General features: G+C 34.8%; 1 protein-coding gene and 1 long non-coding RNA gene across 3 annotated transcripts in view; both read left to right on the top strand.

Moving 5' to 3' along the window:
* The window catches only part of LOC137014248 (uncharacterized), a 439,549-nt gene that overhangs the window by 255,393 nt on the left and 160,979 nt on the right, over positions 1–23,177 (top strand). The window lies entirely within an intron of this gene.
* Positions 11,479–22,391, top strand: LOC137014044 (verrucotoxin subunit beta-like). The gene is made up of 4 exons (XM_067378146.1): positions 11,479–12,074; positions 12,422–12,522; positions 14,217–16,835; positions 20,568–22,391. Exons 1-3 carry the CDS (start codon positions 12,034–12,036, stop codon positions 15,704–15,706), a joined length of 1,632 nt encoding a protein of 543 aa, XP_067234247.1. The 5' UTR covers positions 11,479–12,033; the 3' UTR covers positions 15,707–16,835; positions 20,568–22,391.

Here is a 23,177-nt window from a genome sequence, read left to right as displayed (position 1 = left end):
TCCCTGTAACAATTAAATTGAGCTAATAAATAGGCTACGTCCTTACATTCTTGTTTTTTTTTTTTTTGGAGCTCACATATATTTCATGTTTATATGTAAAATAAAATAAAATAAAAACACAGGTACAAAACTCTGTTTGATGGATGCTGAAATGTACAACATACACAATATATATGTTTATATGTGTCCAATCTACACAATGTTTTTAAAGATGGTGATGGTTGAGCTTATTACTTACGCTTATTACTAACCAGACTGACACATTTCTACAGAAGCTCTTATGAGAATTAACAGAGGTTTAGATGTTGATGTTTGTTTCATTTGAAGTCACCATTGTGGTATTCAGTGTTTGCTTTAGTTGGGATTTTGATCACAAAACAAACATTTAATATTCTGTTTTTAATAGAACCGTTGTTGTGAATTATATCCAAAATCTTGATGTCTGTGTGATATGATACACTTGCTCAAACATCTTGTGCTCATGCTTATTACCCACCTTCAGGATCTGCGATCATTTTAATGTTATTGGTGCCAATGCTGCAGTTTCACAAGGATGGTAGCTAAAAATGCCAACTATAAAATAAAAACAGAACATTAGATGCTCATTTTGTGATAATTTTGTTGTTATCAACAAGGCGCTGATAATACCTGATTCTGCTTTATCTTGGTTTTCTTTCCTGCAAAAAAGATTTTTACAAACACACAGTTACAGCAGCCAAAGAAAAGTTAACACAAGAAGTACGAGGACCAAGATCCCAACTAAAACAAACACTGAACACCACAAAGGAGACTATACTGCCCTACAAAGGCAAAGTGCAGTAACTACGCAAACACTGAAACTGAGAAAAACACCTTTAAAGTTTTTACACCAGCCAGTCAAACATGTTGTGGGTAGATTAGTGGTAATGCATTCATGTATTGCCTTCTTAGGAAGAAATTTTTTATAGATAAAAACCATGACCACCGATGTGATCTTTGACCCCCAAAATGCAGATACTGCACTCTGCCTTTGGATGACCTTAAACAACTAAAACACTATTGCAAAGGCAAAGTGCAGTATCTACAAACTAAAAGTGTTAATCCAACTTTTTTTCATGCTTCTTAAAGGCAGGGTAGGTAAAAAATGTATAAAAAAACTTTTTTTCAAAATTTGTTTAAACTTTATTTATATATCAATACATAATTAAAATGTAAGTACTCTGAAAAAGAAAGTATAAAAATCGAGTGTCTGTAGACCTCTCACGACTGTTTTAAAGACAGCTCATTATTTACATTCATTCCACCCCCTCCCTTCTGGGCTCCTTCCAAAGCCACTCCCCCAAAACACATGAACGCGCGACTCCGACCACTGAGCTGGAAGACGCATTATTTACCTGAGACGAGCGGAGAGGAAGGAGCACAGTGCATGTAGTGACATCATCTCAGAATCACATGTAATAAAAATAACTATAATTATTAAGATAAACAAACAAGATGTATTTTAGTACTCACTATCAAGCTAGCATATTGATATTGGTAAAGTTTAAAATATATATTTTTTGATTCGCTAACAAGCTAGTTATCTATAAGGCAAAGCTAAAAACAGGTTGCATGATACACGTTTTTCCATTACCATCATTTACACTGTGATGAAGATGAATTTCGTGTAAGATTCATAACATATACATTGTTCTACAGATAAACAGAGTAACATACACTCAAATATCAACTCACAACTGCATTGCAGACACAAAATAATAACACACACATACAACAAAGTGTGTACGACACACACAGATACAAGATAAAGACATCAGTAAACATAGGTAGAGAATATAAAAACAAAACAAAGGCGAAAACATGGTAAAAGAGTAGGACAGAGGGTAAATATAGTTACCGATATAAAGTTGGTTTGACGTTGGACGTTTGACATTCGTCAGAGATTCAACTTCGAAAATACTTCAATAGATCAATAACGATTCAGTATAAGAACAAAAAACAAGTTGTGTTCGAATTGTTTGAAAAAGTAGAAGAGGACACACAATGTAGTTTATGTGTTTAATCTGCTTTGCTGTATCAGAAACCTATTCATTTTGTAATGTAAAATAGCAGATAGGGACCGTCTACAAAGTACAAAACGAAGAGGGAATACGCTCAATTTTTCCATCCATATACTTTACTCTTGGGAAAAAGGCGATCAAACTGTGTACACAAAACTTTGAAACATACACACACTCAGTCTCACCTGGTAAAAGACTGTAAATGTTACATATTGGAAATAATAAAAGTAGTGGTAATAGCAATGTTATTAAGAAAAAGAAGTTTTACATTTTGAGGAAAAACCATAATATTCAATCCCAAATTCAAATAGTGTGATCTATTACTATGTCCTAAAAGAACTGCTTTCAGTTGGTTTTACTATCATAAGTGATGCAAAAGCAATGCTATTGAGATTCAGATGTGATAATACATTTGTATAAAATACATATAGACTAATTTTTCAAATATAGATGTTGTGTGTTGTTGCTGGATCCTAGAAGAACATTTTAAGGTTGGTTTCATCCAGGAAACAATAGCATAACATGTGTTATTGAAAGCAACAATTGAGAAAAATCCCGCAAAGCCTCCTAAAGACTGAGCGTTATTACTGCCCCCTAGAGAAACATGAGGCAATTGTTCTAACTGAGTTTGACATTCAAAATGTAAATAAATTCATTTAAATTCATACAGTGTTCAGTCTCAACTTCACAGGGTGTGTCCTGTTACTGGATCCAAGAAGAACATTTTGGTTTTGGTTTTATCCACGGAACTGCAGCAGAAAGCATGTTATTGAAAATAAAGATAATACATAAATGAATTAAAAATAAATACAATGCTCTGTTTCAACTTCAAAGGGCGTGTCTAGTCTCTGGTTCCTAGAAGAATAATTTGATGTTGGTTTTACTGTCAAAAGTGATGCTGAAGGCATGCTATTGAAACACAATAATTGCGAAAAATCTCACAAAGCCTCCTAAAGACTGAGCGTTATTACTGCCCCCTAGAGGAGCATGATGAAATTGTTCTGACTGAGTTTGATATTCAAAATTTAAATAAATTAATGTAAATTCATACAGTGTTCAATCTCTGCTTCACAGGGTGTGTCCTGTTACCTGGACCTAAAAGAACATTTCCATGCAGGTTTTTCTCTCATTTGTAAATCAGGGTAAATGCTATTGAATTAAATTCAAATCTGATAATAAATTCATTTAAAATACATACAGTTTTCTATGTCAGCTTCAAATGTAGTGTGTTGTTGCTGGCTCCTAGAAGAACATTTTAAGGGTGGTTTCATTCACAGAACTGTAGCACAAGGCGAGCTATTGATATTCAAAGAAAGACATAAGCTCAATGAAAATAAATAAAGTGTTCTAACTCAACTTTAAATGCTGTGTGTCATTATTGGTTTCTAGAAAAACATTTTAAGGTTGGTTTCATCCAGGAAACAATAGCATAACATGTGTTATTGAAAGCAACAATTGAGAAAAATCCCGCAAAGCCTCCTAAAGACTGAGCGTTATTACTGCCCCCTAGAGGAACATGAGGCAATTGTTCTAACTGAGTTTGACATTCAAAATTTAAATAAATTCATTTAAATTCATACAGTGTTTAATCTCTGCTTCCCAGGGTGTGTCCTGTTACTTGGACCTAAAAGAACATTTTGGTTTTGGTTTTATCCACGGAACTGCAGCAGAAAGCATGTTATTGAAAATAAAGATAATACATAAATGAATTAAAAATAAATACAATGCTCTGTTTCAACTTCAAAGGGCGTGTCTAGTCTCTGGTTCCTAGAAGAATAATTTGATGTTGGTTTTACTGTCAAAAGTGATGCTGAAGGCATGCTATTGAAACACAATAATTGCGAAAAATCTCACAAAGCCTCCTAAAGACTGAACGGTATTACTGCCCCCTAGAGGAGCATGATGAAATTGTTCTGACTGAGTTTGATATTCAAAATTTAAATAAATTAATGTAAATTCATACAGTGTTCAATCTCTGCTTCACAGGTTGTGTCTTGTTACTTAGACCCATAACAACATTTCTAATCATATATTTATGTCATTTGTAATTCAGGTTAAATACTATTGAATTAAATTCAAGCCTGTTTAATTCATTTTAACTAAAATTAACAAAGCTTATTAGCGATTTAAAACACGTTTTAATCCAACAAAGCAAACATGCTTTACAAATAATTTAAATCAATATTTACATGGTATAACAGTAGTAAAAATATATCTCTTACAACTCACATCTATGCCCTGTGACAGAGCAATAACCAGGTGGTCACCCATACCGCAACCGGTGAAAGAGCTGTTTACCTCATCCCAAGCGTAGGTTTAATTTTGTTGGTGTAACTTAATGCTTTCTAAATGTTAAATAACACTTTTACTTCAGTACAATAAATTAATTTTAGATGTAACCACATAAGATGTAAACACATTATTTTTTTGCTGTGTGAGTTATGTGTGTTTGTGTGTGAACATTGCATGTGGGGAAATATGCAATTATTTAATTGGATAATAACATTGTTTTTTTAAAAAACAAATAAACAAAAAAGTTTTCTGCTATAATTCTGTGACTAAAACCTTTTCTTTTTCTTCTTCTTTTTTTTTTTTTTTTTTTGAGCCAGCAACAACACACACCCTTTGGAATTTAGATGGAAAACTGTATTTTAAATTAATTTCTCAACAGGCTTGAATTTAATTCAATACCATTTATCCTGAATTACAAATGACATAAATATATGAATGAAAATGTTATTTTAGGTCCAAGTAACAAGACACAACATGTGAAGCAGAGATTGAACACTGTATGATTTTGAAATAAATGTATTAAACGTTTGAATATCAAACTCAGTTAGAACAATTGCCTCATGTTCCTTTAGGGGGCAGTAATACCGCTCAGTCTTTAGGAGGCTTTGTGAGATTTTTTTTTCAATTGTTGCTTTCAATAACACATGTTATGCTATTGTTTCCTGGATGAAACCAACCTTAAAATGTTCTTCTAGGAACCAATAACGACACACAGCATTTAAAGTTGAGTTAGAATACAAGTTGAGTTGAGTTGAGCTCAGGGGCGATTCTAGGATTTTGATTTTAGGGGGGCTCAGCCCCCAATAAGGGTATGATTAAAAAAATATTATTTGACTGACTGTTGCCAGTGCCCAAGGATGTCGACCGGAAGTTGAAGTCGGCTGCGTGCCGCCATCTTGTAGCAGAACTTCACTTGCGTTAGCATCCCATTGACTCCCATTCATTTTGGCGTCACTTTGACAGCGAATAACTTTACATCTGAGGCGTTTAAAGACTCCATTTGTCCATAATTTATTTCTAAACATACACGGCAATGTATAAAGGGCTCCATTACCTTCTATGTTACATTATGGCCCCGTAGAAACAGTTTTTGTAAAAATAGGCTAACGATGTCGTCATAACCACTCGACTCTCTGTCGCACAGTAGAGAAATTACCGTACAGACAGGAGGAGAAGCTCGCAGGCAATAGTATGCATTAACTTAATATGGCATACTGGCGTTACATTTTAAAATACTATACAAAATAATTAATCAGAATACTTACTCCCAGCTAACCAAAATACGTGACTGTTACGTAACTGCAACGTAATTTGGTGACCAAACTTTCGTCGTGGCGACGTAACTAGTTACGTCGTGGCAACCGGAAAAGTGAAAGGTGCCTATACGTCGCCACAACGTAACTTTGTGACGTTGCCAGTTAGTAACTGCAACGTCGTGGCAACGTTGTGTATCAATAGTTGTGTGTTGGTCATCAGTTGGTAATTCTTATATTTATTTATTTTTCTATGGGCGGACATGCAGTAGTTTAACCTAATTTATGTCCTCATTTGCCCAAACTAATGTAAAGGCTATTCCAACAGCTGTGAACGATGAATGCAGACTCGAAATTAATTCAATTCATTTATTTTGAAAAACACACAGAACATGAACAAAACTCCAAATAAAAATAATGAAATACACTCAAACTATAAATAAAAACATATAGCCTACAGCGAAACATAAAATAAAAGCATTCAAGACGTTTTGCTCTCAGTATCATTAAAAACATATGCTATGCTAACGTAACATTTTGCATAACATATATTTCAGACGATCAAGGAAATCACAAAGGTAAAAATATTAACAAAAGTACTTAAAGTAGACTGTGGGTAATGTTACTTAACCAATCTGACGCAGTTGTTGAACTTTATTGCTATAAAACTGACTAGAAACACGGAGAAACGTCGACGCTGTCCTCTCCAGCAGCTTGAATGTTTTCCCGGTTGCCATGGCAACTCTAACGGCCACCTGCACTAACGTAAACATAACAATAAAAAAAGGTTTTGCGTCTTTCCAAAGTTAACTTTATACATTTTTATAAAAGCCATTTATTCGTTGTCACCTCGGAAAAATAAATTCTTCTCTCAGAAAAATTAACTTTACACTCTTATCAACATACTGTGGGCACGCGCGCACTACATTTGTGGAGGCGCGCGCTGTATGTCACGTCACTATATATAAAAAACAGTCATCCATACTCTGATTTGGTGAAAAGAAACCTTTTTTTCTTAAGGGGACATTTCAGTCTTGTGTCTGACATTTAATTACACGTTTTATATTGCAAATTCTGGTAATAATAACATATAAAGAATGTGTAAATGATGGTAATGAAATTACGAGCACATGACGTTGCTGCTACGTTGCCAGTAAGTCATGGAATGACCATTATATTACGAATAGAGGACGTATCTGGAACGTCCTTGGTAATCTTGTAACGTTTGGAGAACGTACTGACGACGTTGTGATATGGTAATTTGATGGTAATATTATTACGGGCATACAACGTTGTAGTTACGTTACTAGTAAGTCATGGAATTACCAATATATTACGAATAGAGGACGTATCTGGAACGTTCTTGGTAATCTTATAACGTTAGGAGAACGTACTGACGACGTTGTGAGATGGTAATCTGAAGGTAATGAAATTACTGGCATGCGACGTCGTAGTTACGTTGTCAGTTAGTAAGTCATGACACTACCAAAAAGTACGAATACATTACGTAACTGTTACGTCGTGTGTTAGCTGGGTTCCCATTTTCTAGTCTACATGCGTTAGCATAACGCAAAGAGGCGTTTCCCGATGTCATATGGCGCGAATTGTAAAGTGATTTTGATTGGACGGTGATTTTTCAGTCAGGCACATTTTCCAATCATTTTTTCTTGTTATTTTATTAGACACAAATCAACCACCTGTGACTTGTCAATCTCATTTCCTCCAGCCAATCACGGGCCCCCTCTACCCGCGGCCCTGGGGCTTCAGCCCCACCTAGCCCTCATGTTAATCCGGCCCTGCATGTAAGTGGCAGTTTAGAGACAGTTTGCACTTGTATTATTAAGCACTGCCATCTAGAGGCCGATATAAGAAAATGTTCCTGAATCCTTCAGATAAAAGAGACAATCTGTATTCTGCTGTTCATCTTTAATGACATTTTATGGCTGATATGTTTATTGCTTTATTGAAATATTGCTCTCTTTGAAATGGTGATAAAAAGATGTCTTATGAATGAAATATGCAGACTTAGAGAATATGAAATGCTTCCACTTATCTTGCTTATATTAATAAATCAGTTGATTTTGTTACATCATTTTGTTTATCTGTTAATTCAACTGTAAAATACTACAGTAAATCATTATTATATTTTTGTATTGAAAAGACACTTTTACTTAAATCTATCATATTTCTCAAAACTCAAATCACATTCCTTTAGTGTAGAGATTGACAAATGACTCTAATGAACAAACTAAACACTTATTACACCCTGGGAGGTTTATTAAAACAATAATATCATACTACAATGAATGAGGATGAAGCAACACAATTCTACAGCAGTCAACATAAATTACAGGAAGTATGTAGATTGCAAACAATAAATACACAGATCTTTTGTGTTCACAGCAGCACTTACATTAGAATGTTATTTAAGAAAAAGTATATGTTAAAAGTTTATCTTCAGCTTTGGGTTAGATTGTGAAGAAATATGACATACTGTGTAAAATTTCCTGAATGTATAGTACAGTAAATCATGTTGAATTAAAACTTTTTTTAACACAAAATCTAAATACTTTCAATTAAAAATAATATTTTCTAAATAAATCAAATACAGTAAGAGGGAAAAAATAGATTGACAAAGCCTTAGAGACTGGAACAATTAATGCTGAGGAATGAACTGACACAACTGAAGAAAACAACAAGACCAGATCATCCAGACATTTGATCTTTTTGATTTCTATTCTTAGAACAAACATAAAACAAACACAACAGAACTATATAAAGGCTATTCACATTTGAACATGTAACACATTTAGCACATTTACACTTTCATTCATTTGATATGAAGAACAGACATGCCAATTAGTTCCTGACCTGATGCAGACTAATATACACAGATCTGAAGCGGATTGATATCGTCTTAGTCAGGAGTGAGATTTACATAAAGGTAACATGAATGTGTGTTTGTTGTTGTTTTTTAACATTTGTTTTATTCTTGCTCTTAGACTGTTTATTTGCACATTTTGTAGGCTACCTCTAATATAGCAGAGATCATTTTTGAATGCTTTGATCATGGACTGATTATTTTTTATTCTACAGATAAATCTCACGATGAAAGGTTATTAACGATACACAACTACAATGTTAAAATTTCAGAACATCTAAAAACTGTAATGAAATGTCACCTCTGACTGAGGCTCAAAGTTCATTATCAATCTGTTCTGAGTTTTAAAAAGGAAAGGAATTCAGTTGTTCTACAAAATGTCACTAAGCAGCATATTTTCCTATAGCCTACGTCACATGACCATGAGGGTGTTTCCCTCAGTATACTGTAAATTCACCTGTTGATCTATTTACCTGCAAGAGTTTAAAGTCAACCGGAAGGATCCCAAAAACTGTAAGTAGATTAACTTAACTGATTGTTACTTGTTTAGCCTCCACCCACCCATATACAGTAATGAAAGACAACTTAAGACAGGATCAACACTGATGCCATTCAGTTAGCATCGACATTTAAGACATTTCAATCCATTTTCTCAGCTCATAACTCACCGGCGAGTGTTTAAAATGACATCTGATGTGGATCATGACAGATTGAGACTTAAATATATTTAAAGATTTGTGTGTAATGCTACAATACATTATTCTTTAAAAATACCAGAGATTGCTTGATGAACATAATGCATTGTCATGATTGTATTTATTTGGATTCATGTTTCATTTGTCATTTGTTTCTTCTGTGATTCTGTACTTCCTCTAATTTTGTACTACATTTGCATATTTCATAGGCATGACTGAAGAAGAATGTGTTTTCCTTGTCAAATAGCCTGATGATAAATCCTATATTTCGCTGAATGTAGTGGAAACGAATGTGATGTTTAGGACTTCAGTAGATATTGTGACTTTTGTGGAAAAAATAATAAAAAAATAATATTTTATTTAGCAACACAGTGCTTTGTAACCTTGACTCCCCATATGTGGAACCAGTCATGACAGACACCCAATTGTCTTCAAAAAGGTAAGATAAATTGGTCTTATAAATTGTATTTAATTGTGCCTCTGTAAATATGTTTTAAATTCACAGACTAAATTTGTGCTGAATTAATTGCAAATGTTTAATACCTACAATACAAATGGTAAATTGAGAAATTTGCCGCTATGGGATGCTGTACATGACTGCAGGAGAGATGAATTCCACTGCTCAATCCCAGAACATTCTCAGAACATTCCCACTGGTGTCATAGACGTCGCCTGGTAACGTTCCCAGAATGGAGCTTGTGACAATGTGGAGTTCTTTTAAGGGTTGGGGGACATTATTTGACGGACCTTCAGGGAACATTCAGGATGTTCTTGGAATGTTTAGGGGACCAATACTATAGGACGTTCCCTCTAGGTCTGTACACTACATTCCCATAACGTTTGCAGAACATTACATGGATACATCGAAATCTAAAAATGGGAACAGTATTTCAAGTACTTTTGGTCAAGTGAAGACCTTCCTATCACAGCAAGCCACTTGACAGATACAAACAAACGTGGATTGCCGGGAGCTCTGTTGTTATTGCTACTATCTCTTAGGAGTTATAATAAAAACTTGCGGTGGATGGTGTTTTAATCTAAACTCTATTAAACATTCTTATGTGACCATAGAATGACCAAAATGGAACATCCCCCTAAAGTCATATAAGGAACCTTAAACTGCAGCACTTTTATTACCAAAAGAGGAAGTTTTAGGAACATCCCTAATGTTCTGTAAAGGTTCAGGATTTTCATCACTGTTAGAGAACTTTTAGGGAACATTGTGCAAGGTCACGAGAATGTTCTCTCCTACGTGGGCCAGCACATATTATTTGGGTTAGTGCAGTAAAGTGAACACTATGTGTATGTCATGTGTGTGTTATGGCCTGGACATCTATCAGCTTTAGTTTTATTCAGTGACTCTACAAAGGGCAGGTTAATTTTATGGTGTGTTAAAAATGTGTAGTTAAGCCAGCTGTCACTGCTCAAAGGGAAAGTAATTCAATTGTTCTACAAATGTCACTAAACAGCATATTTTCCTATGAATCACATGACCATGAGGGTGTTTCCCTCAGTATAGCCTACTGTAAATTCACCTGTTGATTTACCTGCAAGAGTTTAAAGTCATCTGGAACCGGAAGGATCCTAAAAACAGTAAGTAGATTCATTTAACTTAACTTAATTATGATTGCTGTGAAGACCCACCCACATAAAGTCACGACAGAGGACATAATCAACACAGATGACACTTCACCTTTTCATATAAGTTTCATTTCAGTTAGCATCAACATTTAAAGGTCCCGTTCTTCGTGATCCCTTGTTTCAAACTTTAGTCAGTGTGTAATGTTGTTGTTAGAGTATAAATAAAATCTGTAAAATTTTAAAGCTCAAAGTTCAATGCCAAGCGAGATATTTTATTTAACAGAAGTCGCCTACATTGAACGGCCAGTTTGGACTACATCCCTCTACTTCCTTCTTTAATGACGTCACTAAAACAGTTTTTTGACTAACCTCCTCCCACAGGAATACACAAGAGTTGTCGCCATGTCGTCGAAACGCTGTTATTTTCATCCCGCAGTTCAATCACCGGGTCTGATTCCGGCTCAAATTGATAGGGTAAAATTAAAGACATGTTTACAATAACACTGAGCGCGTGCATCTCCACGTTATGGTAAGAGGCGTGACCTTTCCGGGCAAGGTTCGCTAAGCTGCTGTCGAATCACAACACAGGAACCGCTGGCACAATCAGAACTCGTTACGTATTTCTGAAGGAGGGACTTCATAGAACAAGGAAGTCATCAGTCCGTTTTTATGACAGTGGAAACAGCGGTATACAGATAAGTAAATTATGTGAAAAATACTGTGTTTTTACACGCGAAACATGAACACATGTTATATTGCACACTATAAACACAATCAAAGCTTCAAAAAACCACGAAAAACGGGACCTTTAAGACATTTTGATCCATTTTCTCAGCTCATAAATCACCGGCGAAATGACATCCGATTGCGATCCGATGTGGATCATCACAGATTGAGGCATATTTAAAGATTTGTGTGTGTTACAATACACTATTTTTAAAACAAATAACCGATACTTGATGAACACAGACAAACCATATGTTGTTCATGTTTCATTTGTCAGTGTGCCTTTGTTCTCCGTGATTCTGGACTTCCTCATACAGTAATTTGTAGGCTACATGTTTCATAAGCACGACTGAATAAGAACATGTGTTTTCTTTATGTCAAATTATGATAAATCCCAGTTTGCGCTGCATGTAGCTATCAGTCCCTCAGTTGAAAATTATGACAACCATCTCTCATGTATGTTAACTATTTGTTTAGGTCTTTAAAAGACATTGTGTCTTTTGTGGAAAATATTATTTAAGTTGTAGTTTACTTACATTGCTTTGTAACCTGTAGACTTCATATGTATGGAAGCAGTCATGACAGATACTCAACTGTCTCAGAAAGGGTAAGACAAGGCTACATTATTATTCACTGTAAATTTTGTCTGCATTTAATTGTTTTATTACTTTGACTATTAGAGAAAACATTCAATCACGCCTTTTGTAGGCTAAATATGTTTAAACTTTACCTTTTGTTTAACAAAACAAAAATAGTCTGAATTCGGGCTGTATTGCAAAAGTTTTGAGGAATTTTAAGGCAATTCGCTGTTTAGATGCCCACCAGATGGCGCTAATGCTGATATTTAAGAACCAACTTCCAAATTGATAGCTTTGAATATCTCTTAAAAAATATTGGTCAAACCTCTATCAGTAATCTCAGTGGTTGATTTCTTCTTTTCTGTGTTTTGTCTAGCATGGATCCAGTGGGAGTGAATTCAATAGAGACTGCAGCTCTAGGGAGACCCTTCCAGCTGGGGATGCTGTATGACTGCAGGAGAGATGCTCTCGTACCAGGTGATGAACGGGCTGTAGACCCAAATCTGTGAAGAATTGAATGAATGATAAGAGTAAAATAACTCATGAGATTGTAGTTAAAGGGTTAGTTCAACCAAAAAGGAAAATTCTGTCATTAATTACTCACCCTTGTGTCGTTCCACATCCATTCATCTTCAAAACACAAATTACGACCTTTTTGATGAAGATAAAGATCCAACGCATCTACCACTCCAAGGTCCAGAAAGGTAGGGAAAAGACATCAATAAAGTACTCCACGTGACTCCAGTAATTTAAATTCAGTTTTATGAAGTGACGCGAGTACTTTGTTTGTGAAAGAAAAAAGAAAAACATAATTTACCACTTTACTTACATAAATATTTATCTGCAATGCACGTTCATGAGAGCTTCACGACGCATGCGTGTTGTGTTCACGTGAGAGCTGGCACTGTTGGGTGAACATGCTTTGGATAATATTATTTTAAAAATAAAGAGAAATGAGTTTAAGTCACTGGAGTCACATGGAGTACTTTATTGATGTATTTTTCCTACCTTTCTGGACTTTTGAGTAGTAGTTGCTTTGGATCTCTATGGGGGGACAGAAACCTCTCTGTCCTATGGATGTGGATGTAACCCTTTAAAATATTAGTTGACTTTCAAAGTAAAATTTCCTGATAATTTACTCACCCCCATGTCACCCAAGATGTCCATGTCTTTCTTTTTTCAGTCTAAAAGAAATAGCCCTCAATAACTATTCCCTACGTTACTTCACTAACACAGTTCACTTGAAGGTGTTAATGAAAATGAGTGAGTGAATTCAGACAGCTGTTACATGGGCTGTACACTCGTTATTGTGGTCGAATGTGGGACAGAGTGAGTGCACTCGATAATCTCCACTATGGTTTCGGACATTAAATGGCTGTTCCCTCAAATAATGCCCTATTTAAGGGTATAGAGGCGATTTCAGAGTCAGTCCTTGAGGTTTGTTTAAGTTTAATTCGGTCTCGTATGTAGACTCTCTGCAGCTATAGGGTCCTCACATATACAAAGCAATCTTCCCACATTACGCCTCTTATTCGCTTTCGTATTCAATACAAGATACTTCTTATCACATTCAAAGCACTTCATGGTCTTGAACTTCATTTTCCTGCCTTAGTTTGTCACCATGTTATCTGTTCTTCCTTAATCATCTTGTTTGATCTGTGTATTTTAGTCCATTTAGTTCATTTGAGTTTTGTCTATATTACGGTTGTTTTCTTGTCTGCCTGTTTTATTAACTGTGGATTCCATTAAAGACTGTTTTCATCTGATTCTTCATCGTCTTACTTCTTCCTGCAACCACTTGTGACAGATATGTTATACAATATATGAGATTGTATTATTAGTTGAATTGTCTTTTTTCTGTATTTCTGATTTTCATTTATTTTATTTTATTTTTACTCTGATTTGTATAACTCTGGTTTATTTAAATTATTTGAACTAGTTGGTTACTCTGCATTATGATATGACATTGATGTGATAATCCACTGATGTTTCTTATATTTAACGATTCACCTGACATTTATGTAAATAAATACAAAAATAAGTGGAAGAGAATGGTCAATGGGGCAAGAAACAAAAAATAATGTGTTGTTTGGCTGAGAGAAAATTAAGGTTGTCTTTTCCAAAGGGGCTAAAATATTTATATATAAATTGTTATTTTTTCTCCATTACAGGAATCAGGCTTTGGAGTAAAGAGCAGCTGCAGCAGAACATAAGCACTAAACCCCAAATTAATACAGATTTCACAGTCACAGCTTCAGATTCAATTGAGGAAAAATCTAGATTGCTGAATATTGGTTGTTGTCTGAAACTGAGTCTTTTAGGTGGACTCATCAATGTAAGTGGAGCTGCAAATTTTCTCAAAGACACCAAGAAATCATTCAATCAACAGAGACTGACATTACATTATCATTCAACCACTAAGTTTGAAGAGCTGATCATAAACCACTTTGCTTCTGGAGACATGGCTCACTATGAGAATGATGTAGCCACACATGTAGTGACAGCAGTGCTGTACGGAGCAGATGCCTGCTTTGTTTTTGACAGAGAAGTTTCTTCAGATGAAGACAAAAGGGTGATAGCAGGAGAAGTAAAAGCTGCATTAGAGCAGCTAAAAGGCATTTCAGCTGGTGCTAGTATGAGACTGAATAAAAATCTGAAGACTGCTGTCCAAAAATTCAGTTGTAAATTTTATGGCGACTTCCAGCTTCCATGTAACCCGACCTCTTTTGAAGATGCCATGAAGGTTTTTGAAGATCTTCCGAAACTGCTGGGAGAAAACAAAGAGCTTGCGGTTCCTCTGAGAGTTTGGCTTTATCCTTTGGACAAACTTTTCTCAAGAGTTGTAAAATTTCAACATGAAATCAGCACAGGTTTAAGCACAGACATTGAATCTGTTATTGAGAGTTTAAGTACGACTGAGATGAAATGCAGTGATCTTCTGACAGACACGCCTGCTTCAACATTTACTGCATTTCATGACAAAATCAATGACATGAAGAAAAACTGCTACCAGTGCAGATTGAGTCTCATGAAGAAACTCGGCTCTCTCTTACCAAAGATCCGTGGAAAATTCATAGAGGATTCAGCATTGATCGATCTTCTACATGAACACGAGGAATCTCCATTTGAAAGAAGCGCTCTTGAACAATGGCTGAAAGAGAAAGAGGAAGAATCTGACATCATTAAATCATTGCTCACACAACTGAATAATTTTGGAGCAATAGTAGAAAACAACCTCAATAAAAATTTGATGAATCTGAAAGTTAAACATTTGGTCAGCTACACTTTCACATCATTGAGCTGGACAGATGAGCTGCTTTCTAAACAAAAGGCCTTCCTGAATCCTTCAACAACAGGAAAAAATAAAGAGAAAAGCTCTGAAACTGAACACAAGACTTGGCTCGCACCTGACATCCAAAAGACAATGAGGAACAACTTGAAGGTTTTTAAAAACTTGATTGATTTAAATGATTGCACATCAGCCAAATTCATTGTTGCATCAAAAGAAATGGAAAATAATCCAGGTTCCTGCATACTGCTGTATGAAAATGAATCAAATGAAGCTGTTTGCTTCACTCCTCCATCAAAACCAGACTGTCCAATCATTGAAGATGTCAGATGTTCTCAAGTGGTTCTGAGCTCAAACTACTGTACAAAATGAAGGAAGAGGAAGACTGGAGATCTCAAACTGTGTCAAAGAACCAGAATACAGTTACTCTGACTGATCTCAGACCAGGTACTGAGTACAATATTAAATGTGCAGCAGTGGGAAAACTCAACTACACCGTAGACAGTGATGTGATGCGTCTCACAGTCATAAAGTGGCTAAAGAGTCTGTTATCGAAAATCTAAAATGGACTGAAAACAAGTGCAGTGAACTTCTGGAAAACACCAGAGAAACAACTTTTAGTGCACTTCATAAGAAAATACAAGATATGAGGCAAAACTGCCAAATGTACCGTCAAGAATTCAGTGACCGAATCAAATCTGTGATCCAGTCAGTTAAAGATTGTGAAAAAGAGTCTTGTGATCTGAAGGATCTTCTACAAGCTCATGATGAGTCTCCATTCAGTGAAAAGAGTCTGAAAGAGTGGATTACAGTGAAAGAAAAAGAATTAAACACTGTTAATGAGTTTCTTCGACAGTTAATGGACTTTGGAGCCGAAGTGAACAGAAGTTTGGACTCATATCTGTCAGATATTCAGGTGGAGAACGTGTTTTGTTACACTTTCAGTTCTCTTGAACAGCCGGATGAGTTTCTTAATGAACAAGAAAATTACATGAATGCTCAAATGATGAGAAATCCACAGAAGAAACCTGGTGTGGCGTCTCAATCATGGCTCACTGGAAGAATCAGGGAGAAAATGAGAGAACATCTGAAAACATTTAAAGAGCTGATGGTGTCATGTAGGAGTGAAAGCACTAAATTTATGGTTTCCATAAAAGACCATGAAAATAATCCAGGTTCCTGCATTCTTCTGTATGAAAATGAATCTAATGAAGCTGTTTGCTTCACTCCTCCATCAAAACCAGACTGTCCAATCATTGAAGATGTCAGATATAGCCAAGTGGTTTTGAAAGTGTCTCCACCGTGTCCTGCTACAGAGGAGCTCAAACTACTGTACAAAATGAAGGAAGAGGAAGACTGGAGATCTCAAACTGTGTCAAAGAACCAGAATACAGTTACTCTGACTGATCTCAGACCAGATACTGAGTACAATATTAAATGTGCAGCAGTGGGAAAACTCAACTACATCACTGAATCTGATGTCACCACAGTTATCACAAAGGTACTGTATGATGTGCATTCAATAATTTATTTTTTACTACATCATTACCTACTCTTATTTTAATCTTAAGGTTATGTTCATTAAAAAAAAACATTTCATTACAAAACAATACTTGCCTATTTTGATCGACTGTGAAAAATGTTGTAAGTTGACAATCGTTGGTTGTCAATGTCATGTCGCTGCTTAAAATTCACAAACATTAATTTATTGCACATTTATTGGAAAGCCTGAATTTATCATAAGTCAGAATGTGCGAATATAAAACCAACTTTACCCAAGTGCTGAGGCTCACAGTGTGCAGAAGTCGGCAACTTTCTGCAGAGTCAAAAGCTACAGACCTCCAAACTTCAAGTGGCCTTCAGATTAGCTCAAGAACAGTGTGTATAGAGCTTCATGGAATGGGTTTCCATGGTGTGGGGTTGTTTTTCAGGGGTTGGGCTTGGACCCTTAGTTCCAGTGAAAGGCATACCAAGACATTTTGGACAATTTCATGCTTAACATTGTGGATGTTTGGGGATGGCCACTTCCTGTTCCAACATGACTGCGCACCAACACCTTTGGGATGAATTAGAGCGGAGACTGTGAGCCAGGTCTTCTCATCCAACATTGGTGTCTGACCTCACAAATGTGCTTCTAGAAGAATGGTCAAAAATTACCATAAAGGAAACACTGATCATCATAATGGTGAAACACCAAAATCTAAACCTCTGTTAATTCTTAAAAAGAACTTATTGATCTGAGATCTTGAGATATTTATTGTCTTCTTTTATCTTCAGTTGATTTCATGCTCTGGCTTTAAGTCACCTGTAGTTGTGTTGCATTTTCTGAGAGTGCATGTGTGATGTTAAACTAATATCACATTGTAACACTGTATTAGTGCCATTACCATTGATTTGTGGATGAAATTTCCACATTTTTCAACATTAATTGCAGGTACAAAAGTGATGTTGATTCAATGCAGTTACAATGATTAACATTGATTTAACGTTGTTTCAATGATTGCTTGCTATCTGGAATAGCTCTAAACTATTAATAGCAAGCCTTACCATTTAAATCAGTAGGGTAACACTGGAAGATGTCTACAGCAATTAGGAAAAAAAATACAAAATACAAAAATACAAAAACAACCAAATACAAAATCTAAAACAGAAATCAGAAAGGAGATACACAAAAAAATATGAGCAAAAATGTTTGGGCCCAAAGACTATGTATGTGAGCCGTGGACAGTTGAAGATAAACAATGTCCTTGAAAGTAAGCAACCATTGCTGCCTAGTTACAGTATGTGAAGGTTTCCATCTCATAGCAACCATCTTGACAGCTGTCAAACCTGCTGAAAACACCTGCTGTAGAGTTTTAGTTGAAAGTTGAAGGATCATTTAAAATCAGCACAGATGAGGGACAAAGGGACAGAAAAGTTTAATATAGATGACAATTTTTCTTTAAGCATTTTAAAAGTTTGCAATGCCAGGACATTCCCAGATCATGTGACAAAAATGTACCAGTTTTTTTTTTTTTTTTTTTTCCAAAAATCATCAGTATGTTGTTAAACAGTGGTACAATCCATCAAATGCACTGTGATTCTGTCCTTCACAGCCTCATTTTCAAAAATGAAACATGGAGCTACATTGACTAAGGTCTATTGCATAATTTTTATACAATGAAAGTGTATGGTGAGACAGGCTAACATTCTGCCTAACATTCAGCCAAAAATAAATTCATAATGCTTACATTTTCTTAGTTGAGTTCTGTGAAAGAGCCTTTATTGGTAACAGATGTTGGTGCAAATGTGAATTTGATCATTTAACCCTTTGATGCATAACATGGGTCAAAAATGACCCGGCTGAGTTTTTATTTTCTATATCTTTGCAAGAAATTAATTTCATCATTCAGTATTCCAGGTATTCCTCAATTAACTTGTTTTTGATCATAACAAATCCTCATTTTAATTTTTTCTTTCTTACTTTTTTAATAAAAATAATTTTTGTATCACTACCCTTCTAATGCATAACATGGGTCAAAAATGACCCGTATTAATTTCCTATGTAATTTCAATAACGGTTGAGTGTTTCTTTGCTGAATCTTTAAAAGAAATTTATTTTATCATTCATTTATTCCAGGTATTCCTTAAATATCTTGTTTTTGATTGTAAAAAATCATTATGTTCATTTTTTCTTTCTTACTTTATAAACAAACACAGTTTTTGTTTGTCTACATCAATTTTACACACATGGGTCAAAAATGACCCGTATTCATTTCCTATGGTATTTCAGTCAAGACTGAGTGTTTATTTGCTGAATCTTTGAAAGAAATTTATTTTGTCATTTATTTATTCCAGGTATTCCTTAAATATCTTGTTTTTGATTTTCTACAAATAATTATGTTTATTTTTTCTTTCTTACTTTATAAACAAACACAGTTTCTACATCAATTTTACACACATGGGTCAAAAATGACCCATATAGAAATCTTTAATATTTGCACATTTTTGCAAGTAGGAACATATTTACTGCAGACAACTGTTCATCTGCCACACATTTCACATCTTAACAAGGCTACTTTTGAATATTTGATGGATGTAAGTCTTATTATATTTAATGTATTAGGCTATATATTTCATAATTTTTAATTTTTTGTCATAAATCAATGCAATTGGTCACCCTTTAAGTCTGTCAGTGTTCCTGAAAAGTAACAGTTTTGGACATATACAACATGGGTCTAAAGTGACCTGAATGAGTTATTACTTTCTATATCGCATATATTACAATAAATTAATTTTATCATTCATTATTCCATCTATTACTCAATAAACAAATCCTTATTTTAATTTTTCCTTTCTTTTTGAATGATTTTTCTTTTTGTGTGTCATTACCATTCTAAAGGCCAAAGTATACTTCACTTTTGTATGCATATGTGAGGATCAGCATACAGATTTTTGTATCTTTTTATAATTTCCGCCGGATTTCTGTAACTGTGTATGTGCAGCCTGCACATACACATTTAAATTGCGTTTGTGCGCAAAGTATACTTTCAGCTTTTTTTACAGTGATGTCATCATCCACCTCAGTTCTGTTGAGGACCAGCCGCTAACACTCAAGATAAAGAAAATTAAAAGCACTGTTGATCGATTCACTTATTATATATTTTCACTGTTGGACAGAAACCTTGTTCAAAACTGTTACATTTCAGGAACACTGATAGATGTAAAAAGTCACCAGTAGCATTGGTTTATGAAAAAAAAAAAATACAAATTATGAAATATAATATATAGCCTATTATATGAAATATAATATGACTTTCATCCATCAAATATACAAAAGCAGCCATGTTGAGAGGTGAAATGTGTGGTGGATGAATAGTTGTCTGCAGTAAATATGTTCCTACTTGTGAAAATTTGCAAAGGTTTCTATATGGGTCATTTTTGACCCATGTGTGTAAAATTGATGTAGACAAACAAAAACTGTGTTTGTTTATAAAGTAAGAAAGAAAAAATGAACATAATGATTTTTGTCAATCAAAAACAAGATATTTAAGGAATACCTGGAATAAATGAATGATAAAATACATTTCTTTTAAAGATTCAGCAAAGAAACACTCAACCGTTATTGAAATTATATAGGAAATGAATACGGGTCATTTTTGACCCATGTTATGCATTAGAAGGGGTTTTCATAGCTTGTGCATCAAAATATAACCATATGACCATCATTATTTTTGTGTTTTTATGTTTACAGGATATAAATGATCTCATCAAGAAAAATATCTTAATTGAAGATGGAAATCCTGCTCGATACTATCTGCGAACAAAGACAGGAAATTTGGATCAATCTGAACCATACAGAAAAATGACCTTTGGAGAAGAGACACAAACAAACCCCATAAAACCATTCTGATGGTGGGAGAAACAGGAACAGGAAAAACAACCCTGATCAATGTGATGATCAACTACATGTTGGGTGTTCAGAGAGAAGACAAGGTTTGGTTTGAGATCACAGATCAGCATGAGCATTGGTTTTCAGTTCACACTCAGACCTCCATCATCACTGTTTATGGGTTTTATTCACAAGAGAGTCCAGTCGATTTAACAATCATCGACACTCCAGGATATGGAAACACACGAGGAATTGAAGTGGATAAAGAGATCGCTGAGAGTTTGCTTAGTTTATGTAAATCTGAAGAAGGAGTCTGTGAAATAGATGCAGTGTGTCTGGTGATTAAAGCATATCAGACTCGACTCTCTGACAGACAAATATTCATATTTGATGCTGTTCAGTCTTTATTTGGAAGAGATATTGCTGAAAACATTGTCCTGCTCTTCACACTTTCATGTGGAGCTATCTCTAAAGATGTCCTGACGGCTGTTAAAGATGCTAAAATCAAGTGTGCAGAGAATGACAAGAAGAAGCCAGTGTATTTCCTGTTTGACAACTGTCAAGAAAATACATTTCATGAAGAATATGAGATGGTTCAAGAGCAATCATGGAATCTCAGTTTTAAAGAAATGACAGGATTTTTCAAGTTTCTTGACACAATAAAACCAAAATCTTTGAAGATGACTCAAGATGTTTTGCAGAAACGGAAGCAGTTGGAGGCAAATATCTCCAATCTACAATCATGTTTTCAACTGACAGAACTAAAGCAAAATGAGTTTAAACAAACTCAAGAAGCTCTGAAGCAGAACAAGAAGAGAACATATGAACATTTACTGAAGGATTATGATGGGAAGATTGGTGATGGTGAGTCTTTGGTCAAGAAGCTGGAAGAAGAACTGCAAGAATTAGAGAAAGAGAAAATAAAGCTGGTGTTTGAAGCTTTTTACTTTGTGGATAAACTGGAGTTGATCGCACTCAACACTGATTCACTGATCACACTTCAGCACATTGATTTTCTGATTGAGAAGCTGAAGGACATAAATGAACCTAAAAAAGCTGAAACACTGGAACAAATCAAGAAGAGAGCAGGAGAAGAAAAACATGGAGCTCTGAGATTTATAAGAATGCATAAGAAGTATTTTTGAATGCATCTTAACATCTGTGGTCACATGTTAAGTTTTTCTTTTCTCATTTTTAAGTTTCTTTGAATAAACAAAATCTGCTAAATTAGAAAATGTCAAATATTGATATTGTCATTTATATGTTTGATTTCTTTCCTGAAGAATACCTAAAAAATTGACGGCAACAGGATATAATATTTATATTTTTGGAAAATGATGTGTTTAATCATGTTCACTGTGGCTCTATAGAAACTGTTTGTAGTTGTATTATGAAGCACTGCCACCTAGAGGCCATATCAGAAAATGATGAGAATCATAGATATAAAGACAATTATTATGACTTTAATATAATTTATTGTATAAATCTGGAGTCATTTTAATATTTATGGGCCTCATGTTTATTCGATTAATTAATTCTCCTTAAAATTATGCTAAAATTTGTGAGTGAATGAGATTATGCAGAGAGAATATGAAATATCACTTGTATCTCACTTTTATCAATAAATTCACCTTTAACACATTTCTTAAAGCTATAACTACAAATTCAAAACCACAAAAAGTAATTGACTAAACACTATTTTAAACTACATTATTGTACAGGTGGCTAAAAGATGGCTTAAGTGGTAAAATCCTGAATGTACAATAAATCATGCTGAATGAAAACTGTCAAAGATTAAAAAAAATTATTGATCTTGTCTATATTGTCCAGAGACTCTCATTTTCATCACAGATTATATAACAGTATTGTAGCTCTGGACAGTGGGTTAGGTGAGACATTTTCATTAATAAATCCACAACAGTACTTTTTCTGTCTTATAGATTTTTAAAAATAATGATTTATCTTCATTATATTTATTTATTGGTTTGGAGTTTTATGTATATTTGTGAGTTTGAGGTCAGTATTTCAGGAACACTCCCATGTCAGAATAAAGTGTGTCTCTTCTCCACTAGTGTGTGTGTGTGTGTGTGTGTTGGTCAGTATGTGAATCATCTCGTCCCACTTTGTCCATCTCTTAAAATAACCCAGAGCAGCTGAAACAAAGCCTGAGAGACTGGAACAGTTAATGCTGAGGACTGAACTGACACGACTGAAGAAAACATGCAAAATAACTAAACATATGAGGGCACAACAAGACCAGATCATCCAGACATCTGATCCGTGTGGGTCTGAAATGTTGCAGGTGAAGATGACTCGAGTCAAACCGAAATATAATAGATGTGATAGTTCAGATCATGGGTGACAAAAGCCTGTTTTACCAGCTGATAAAATTAGACCTCATTTAATCTTTGGATGAAGAGATTCAAAACAGACCCTGATGATAAACATATGCTGAGTTTATTAGGATGTCAT

This window comes from Chanodichthys erythropterus, chromosome 23, assembly GCF_024489055.1.
Source record: "Chanodichthys erythropterus isolate Z2021 chromosome 23, ASM2448905v1, whole genome shotgun sequence".
In the NCBI taxonomy this organism is placed as follows: Eukaryota; Metazoa; Chordata; class Actinopteri; order Cypriniformes; family Xenocyprididae; genus Chanodichthys; species Chanodichthys erythropterus.
The sequence above is the reverse complement of the archived record's forward strand: the minus strand, read 5'-3'. Positions and strand labels throughout refer to the sequence as shown.

Excerpts from the sequence above, each read along its gene's own strand:
- LOC137014044 (XM_067378146.1), top strand. The coding sequence starts at position 12,034 with ATGGAAGCAGTCATGACAGATACTCAACTGTCTCAGAAAGG. Across the intron at positions 12,075-12,421 it reads ACTCAACTGTCTCAGAAAGG|CATGGATCCAGTGGGAGTGA; the intron begins GTAAGACAAGGC and ends TGTTTTGTCTAG. Across the intron at positions 12,523-14,216 it reads GAGAGATGCTCTCGTACCAG|GAATCAGGCTTTGGAGTAAA; the intron begins GTGATGAACGGG and ends TCTCCATTACAG.